At 35.8% G+C, this 7,762-nt stretch overlaps 1 protein-coding gene across 2 annotated transcripts; it reads left to right on the forward strand.

Annotated features, from left to right (window-relative positions):
- The first annotated feature begins 587 nt into the window (after positions 1–587).
- LOC133082997 (amelogenin-like) lies at positions 588–5,040 on the forward strand. 2 transcript variants are annotated; one of them, XM_061179663.1, is made up of 5 exons: positions 588–640; positions 2,507–2,555; positions 3,827–3,868; positions 3,932–3,976; positions 4,729–5,040. In XM_061179663.1, the coding sequence occupies exons 1-5, from the start codon at positions 588–590 to the stop codon at positions 5,038–5,040; spliced, it is 501 nt and encodes a 166-aa protein (XP_061035646.1). The 2 variants fall into 2 exon arrangements, with proteins under 2 accessions (XP_061035646.1, XP_061035647.1); XM_061179664.1 differs by lacking the exon at positions 3,827–3,868.
- The last annotated feature ends 2,722 nt before the right edge of the window (positions 5,041–7,762 follow it).

The raw sequence follows: 7,762 nt of genomic DNA on the forward strand, positions 1-7,762 counted from the left end.
AAGTTCTGGTCAACCGTATCTTTTACAATGTGGACTCTTGGAGTTCAGAGGTGTTGCTTGTATGTCTTGTCTAAAGGCCTTCAGAGTTAGAACCACTAGGACTATACCCATTCACTCCTTATTCTATTTTGGCAGTTTACTTAATATCCTTTTCTCAGCAGTAGCAATACCCAGTGGACAGTATATGAAACATTTATGTTGTTCCTTGTTCTAAAAGTATAAAATAATATGCAATAATAGTAAATTACATTTAGCTTTTGTGACTTTAGGTGACTATAAAGGCTGAGTAGGTACAGGAAAATGGCATTATAAATTATGTAATAATAGATGATTCATTTCTCTAAGCTTGTTTAGCTGACAACCTAAATGAAAAGCATCTTTATACTGCTGTGACTCCAAAAACAATGAAATGGGCTGCGAACTGAACATTATATATGAATGAAGTAACCTCACAAAAAATGGCCCCAATCTTTTACTAGCAACCAACTAATGTGAATTACTTGTATTTTATGAAACACTAATTATACATGTGTTTGATATGAGTTAAGAAAAGCAGGTGTTGACTTGTATTTCAGGGCCATCAAGAAATGGGGACCTGGATTTTGTTTGCCTGCTTTTTGGGAGCAGCCTTTGCTATGCCTGTGAGTATAGAGCAATGCCTAATTCCACAAGCTTGGAAATAAAAACCTGCCACATATTTGGTAAACTTCAGGGTTTAGAACAGTATCAGATGTCCTCAAATATCTCTGTGTTTAAGAAACTCTTAGAAGAGCTTCTTATAAAAATATAGATTCCCAGATGCCTCTGACAAAGATTCTGATTCAGTATAGCTGGGGTGGGGTCCAGGGCTCTGCATTTTAACAAGCACCCAGGAGATTCTATTGAAACAATTAGCTTGTAAATATCATTACCCATCTCTAGCTGGAAGAAATTTTGGAAGGGACTCTTGAAAGGCCTCCAGAGTAAGTAGTTAATCAGCCTTAGATACATACACAAAAATATCAGTTTTACATGAAATCCAATTTCTTACAAGTTTGTAAATATTTTCCTGCCCTCCAAACTGCACTGTTCTTATCTTTCAGAGGGTTAGATTTCTGTGTTAGGAATTCCCTTCTTGAACAACCTCGCTGTTCTCAGAGGCCTCATCCTTTTCGTGCATGTGCACATGACTTACATGTTGTTGTCCAGAATCTTACTTATGCCCAATACATAAGTATATAGTTCACATTCAAATGTACCGAGGATGAGGAAGTCTGACCAATTCTCTGTAAACATAGGTACCTAAGGTCAGAGAGGTTAGATCACATGTCAGCAAAGCAGGCTCAATTTGCTATTCAGAAGCCAGCAAAGCTTCAATATCTATTTCCTCTCTTCTCTCACACCCACAAGACCAAGATTCTGTACTCTGCCTTCCTGAAATCCTGCATTGTGGCAATTCCTAATCCCCTGAGGGCCCCCACATTACAAATTCAGTCCTTTATCTGCTCTTCAATTTAACACTCCTACTCTATGAGGGTTTATATCCAGCATACAGAGGAAAGGCAATTAGCTGACTATAATAATTCACACTCAGATGAGAGGAGTAAACCCTCTTATGAAATATGAGCATTTCAAGAGAATAGAGCCTTAATCAACTCGCTGGCTGAGGAGGATGATCTGCATGATTCTTTCTCCTCTTCCTCTCCCCAGCACCAGGGCCAAACAGAATTCCACAATGCAGGCATCAATAACTTGGCCTCCACTTTTGACAAGACAGACAGTCCTGGTTTAGACAATTATTCAGATTGTTTTTAATTTTGAACTTTTAATTTTTTCTGTCATAAGGACAGTGACAGAATAATTTTTTTAAAATAGCCTAAGCTTCATAAATCAACTGTTTCATTTTCCATGGGATTTACAATGTTTCCACTTTACCACACCCATCTTGTTTTAACATTCATCAAGATATCACACAGAGTTGTTTGTTGTTGTTGTTGCTGTGTTATTTACTTTGCATGCAAATTATGAGTAATCTCTTTGGTACTTAAACACTTATCCACCTCCTGATCTATAAGGGAAGGTTTGTGAGACAGTTCTCTTCTTCTTGGTATTTTATAATTGTATAAGAGAAACATATCGCTCTTCCCAACATGGAGAGAATTTCAACAAGAAATGAAATGATGGGTGAGATAGAGTAGGATTCATTGACAAATGTGTATGGAGGGGTGTCTGAAGATTACCAGAGGATAAATGTGTGCTGCTTTCTGCCCCCAGGTTATTTAGTTATTCTGGACCTCTTTAAAATAAGATGGCTCCTCTCCTACGCAGTGTACATGTTCAAACTAAAAGCAGACCTCCAATACATTCTGTCCTATATAGATTTTTAAAAAGTAGTTTCATTCTCTCTTAATGTGAAAATTGCATATTGACTTAATCTCTTTCTCTCTCTCTCTCTCTACTTCTTCCTCTCCATCTCCCTCTTCCTCACCCTCATTCTTTTCCTTCTCCTTTCTGCCTCCCTATAAAAACTACCGCCTCATCCTGGGCACCCTGGTTATATCAACTTCAACTATGAGGTAATTTTTCTCTTTACTAATTTTGACCATTGTCTGAGTTAACAATGCACGGGGCTCTGTAAAGAATCTCTTGATTCTTCATTCAAGATGTTTCTCAGTCCCACTTTTTCAGTTCTTACTACCAGCTTCCTGGTTTAAGCCCTGATGGGTCACCTCAAGCCTGCATTGCCCCAGAACAGTCCTACCTGGCCTCTCTGACTCAGTTTCTCCTCTTATATGGCTATAAAATTTATCCATCATGAACTACCACTCAGGGGAACTGCATAGTAAGGCAGAAATGAACTCTGGCTGAACAACTTTGTTCTGTACCAGCCTGTGAAACATGGGGAATCAGGTAAGATGTTATTTAAGATCCTTTCCAGCTGGAAAACCCCTAATTCTAAGATGTTCATACTCTATGCATCTCCCTCATTTGTCTTTACTGAAATATTAGTGACCAAGTGGTCTGTGAGACATTCTGCAGAGCAATGGAAAGCATGAGATTTCTGGAAATCAGGTTTGAGGCTCTCCTCAACCCCATACTAACCGTGTGACCTTGGGCAAATCATTTTCTCTCTCTAGAACTTTGGTTTCTTCATCTGGAAAGGGAAATAATGATAATACTCACACTTCAAAATATGGTTTGGGGAGTAAAATCGTTAAGAAATATAAAAGGTGCTTTGTTAAGTATAACTTGAACAAGGTTAAGAATTGTTCATTGTATTGATATCAAATGCTGTACTACTACATGAAGGAGTCCCCAGACCTGAGGTGAACCGAATACATACTGTTTAGAAAGGAAGGAAACTCTTCCTTCTTTCATAAGTTCAAATGACAATCTATGAGCTTGTTTACTCATACAAACTGAAGAGAAGTGTCAAAAAAAATTTGAGGCAAGATTTTCTATTAAACCTTAAAAAGTTGACATATTTGACCTGAAAACCTGTGTTTCTAGGATGAGGGACAGTGTTTCTGCCTCCTTTCTCTTTTTCATTGTGACATCAAATCAAAAAAGTATATAATTAATGTTATATCATATTAATTTTCCATTTTGTTTTTCTCTTGCAAAGAACAGCAGGAGCCAGGGAACTAAACAGACTTACTACTTTTGTAACCTCTGTCAAGCTCATGAACCTCTTTAACTCTCTGTGACCTTGTCTGTAAAAGTAAGGGTGATGATATTTGCCTCAGAGTTTGTGAGAAAATATGAAAAATGTGTGTCATGGATGTAAGGTAGAGCCTCACACATAGGGAGCACCTGACAAATGTTTACCTTATTCTTTCTTCCATAGAGCTCATATTTTCAGGTTGTCTGTATTGACAGGACTGCATTAGTGAGTCTATGTTTCATGTAACTAAATTAAAACAAATGTATTCTAATGTCTCTTTCTTCTAAGGTGCTTACCCCTCTGAAGTGGTACCAGAACATAATAAGACACCCAGTATGTAGATGTTTTTGTTCTTTATTCCCTTAAAATATTAAGCATGCATTTCAATTCCCTTTAAAGTGAGGTAACATATCTATGCCACATATAAACACTAATGGGAAATCTAGTTTGTAAAAGGTCATATTTGTATACACAGTTAGAAATTCTTGCACAGGAAAAAATGAATAAGTGTTAATATTGTCACAATGACAAAGAAAACATTGCTACTTCTCCAGCTGGAAGTGTTCACTGAAAAAAAATGTAGAACATGAGTGTTGTGAGTTAATTTTTATTTGGAACAAGGTGAGAACTATAGCCCAGGAGACACATTTCAAATGGCTCTGAGAAACTGCTCCAAAGAGGTAGGGGAGAAGGTCAGTATACATGTGATTTTGGTGAAGGAGGAGTACATGCAATCAAGCACATAGTTTTTGCAGAAGGTTGCTGCTAGTCATGAGGAGCAGACATGAAGGATTTTAGTGCTTTTCTAGATGTGAGGAGATGCAAGAACTGGGCTTATAAAATTGTCTCCTGAAAATAGCTAAGCATCTGAAAACCTGTTGTGCTAGTTTTCCCAGGGCACAGAGTGGCTCATTCCTGATCTCCACCCTGAACTTCTTGCAGGGGGTGTTGAAGGTCAGAAGCTGCAGTGGCTCATAATTTAATCCTTGTAGAAGCAGATGGCAAGTGCCAATGGCAAGTGACAATTTGTAGGTGACAGATGTCAGTGGGGCTGATGGTAAACCCGACTCTTTGTTTCTCACCAGTACTCGTCCTACGGTTACAAACCCATGGGTGGCTGGCTGCACCACCAAATCATTCCCGTGGTATCCCAGCAGGCTGCCCTGCAGCCTCATCACCACTTCCCCATGGTGCCAGCCCAGCAGCCCGCGGTCCCCCGGCAAACCATGGTGCCAGTTCCTGGCCAGCACTCCATGACTCCAAGCCAACCCCACCAGCCACACCTCCCTGCGCCCGCCCAGCAGCCCGTCCAGCCGCAGCCTCACCTGCCCCTGCTGCCCCAGCCGCCTCTGCCTCCGATGTTCCCCATGCAGCCCCTGCCCCCCCATGCTTCCTGACCTGCCTCTGGAGGCTTGGCCAGCAAGAGACAAGACCAAGCGGGAGGGAGTGGTGAGTACACCGTGAAGTCGCTGCAACACCTATGAGAATGGTAAAGTGAGACTAGCCCCCAGAGTTCTCAATGCCCACACAATCCAAGGCCTATTGTTTCAGTAGTTATAGTTCAATAACTCTTAACCCTAACATGCATTGCAACTTTATATTATAAATGAACTTGTTCATCTATGTGACATTTATTGTGGGTTCAAAATCTACAATTATTTTGAACTCTAGCTATAATATGAATTACTGTAATACATTCGTTTTAAGGACAACAGTTCTCCTTATCTTTCAATAGTTTGACTAGGAATAGTGGTCTACCATTACACAGAAATATATAAAAAGAGTACTTTGGGGCTTGAGGGGATGCAAATATTAAACAGCTTAAAAAATGATAGTTGGAAAAACTCTTTAAAGATCTAAAGGAATATTATCTGTGTTAGATGGTTTTTAGTGAAATTTGGAGGCAGCTAAACTAGACAGACTTCCAGATTCCATTTCATTGCTAGGATTAAACATAAATTTTAGTAAGAATTTTTCATAATTTAGCTCAAAATTCCCTTCTGCTACAGGAAGTTTCTGCAAATAAATGAGAAGTAACCAGTAAGGAGACCTTCATTCATTCCTACAAACCCTCATTGCTCTGTATTAAGTTTAGTAATTCTACAATTTATAAATGCTGTTGGTGATTTGCTACTTAGAAACAGTGAGGGGTGAGGTAGAAATAACCTGAATGCTTAGCGTGGATAAGTGGGTTCTAATGTTGCCTTTGCCCCGAAGAAGAAAATGGTATTATGCAAGTTATTTCAAACTTATAGATGTCTGTTTTTCCTATTTCTAAAATAGGTAAAAGTGATCATTTTAAAGGCTCTGTTTAAGTATTTGTACTTACAGTACAAATAGTGAATTTTTTTTATTTTTTGCTTTTTAAAAGAGTTTTTATTTACTTCCATGGTTCTTGATTATTTACTTTAGTTAATAAAAAAAACCTTAAATACTACTCTGCTTTTTATAACGATTTCATTTTTTTCTCATTTTTACATCTTTATGTATTATTTATATTTTTATTCTTTCACATTTATTACTTGAATCACTGAAAAAGCTGTAAGATTTCCTATGAATATAACAATAAGACACATTCACAACAAATAGTGAAATTTAAAAACAATTAATTATTTAAAAATTAACAAAAGTGAATTATTCAATTAAAATATTTTTATTAAAAATAATTTCCCAATAAAAAATTCTATATGCAACATAGGATTTCATAATTTTGCTACATTTATGAGAAATTGTGACTGAATTTTTGAAAATTGATTGTATCCCAAATACTGTGGTACCTATAGTTAATTATTTTAGTCTAAGCTACATGTTCTCTCATTATATAAAAATACATTTCTTTATTTATTAATAAATAGGGTCATAGATTTATATTTCATACAATGTCAAAGCTATACATGGGAAAATGCTTTGGTTACATAGTTTAAACTCTTAAAATTTAGTTTCTGAATTTGTAAAATTAGGATAAGTGGACCTTCTTAGAATTGTTTATGGTAAACAATATGAAATGATTAGCTGGGAATCTGTCAGGCAGGGAATCCTCAAAGAAAGATAGCTCTTATTATTTTAATATTATATAATGGTTTTAAGTGTTTTAAGGCAGGGGCTACCTTCATGGACACCTCATATCTAATGATAGAATGACAAAGAGCTTTTGGAGATTATAAAGTCTAACTTAATGTGTAGTATTTTTTTTTTTCAGTAAAACGGAAGATGTTTATAGCATTGTATTATACATGGTGCTTTCTAGCAATATTTGTAAATTACTTTAAGTGTTCCTTTTGTTATTTTTTTCAGGATTAAAAGATCAGAAAATGAGAGAACCAAATGCTATTTCAGTTGCTTTTAGGAATGACACAAGAATACAATGATATGTGGCTACAATCAATTTACTAGTAAATTCTGTAACTAAAATAAGTACCATTAGAAGCCACTAAAATATTTAAAAAGTTATCCATGTATTATTTTTGAATTAAATTTAAACTTCATGTCACTTGAAGGAACATGTAATTTACAACCTACAAACTGATGATTTGGAAAGTAAGTAAAACTATTTCTTTTTGGAGTAAATTTAAAATATACTACTTCAAATCTTTTTTTTTTTAGTGTTAGTTTATACATGATAAAGTAAAAAACATATGACAATGTAAAGTCACTGAACCTAAATTCTTGGACAGTATTTGTAAATGAATTAGGACTTGGAACACTGATTTATACTTCATATCATTTATGAAGATCTGGTTTTTTGAGTCTGCTGATTCTACTGAAAAATATTTTTAAACAAAATTATGTGATATGCTTAATAATATATCAAATTTAAAATTACTGAATTACTTTTGCAAAGAAAACTTTTATTTAAATGGTTCTTTGAATAAAAAATATGTAAATTTTACATACAAGTCATTTATTTTACTTCAGAGTTTTTAACATGATAAATTCTACTTTTATAATCTTCAAATGGACACACATAATGGACTCAAAGTGAGTTTTCTTTCTGTCTCATATTTAATCTTGAATCTTTTGTTTCTTCTATACTCACACAGAATTATAAACTGTCTTTGCAGTTTTCCTATTACGCGTTTATGCACTACCCACAATAACTTTATTCCAGTACCTTCATAA

The sequence above is a fragment of the Eubalaena glacialis genome, unplaced genomic scaffold, assembly GCF_028564815.1.
Source record: "Eubalaena glacialis isolate mEubGla1 unplaced genomic scaffold, mEubGla1.1.hap2.+ XY H_3, whole genome shotgun sequence".
Taxonomy (NCBI): Eukaryota; Metazoa; Chordata; class Mammalia; order Artiodactyla; family Balaenidae; genus Eubalaena; species Eubalaena glacialis.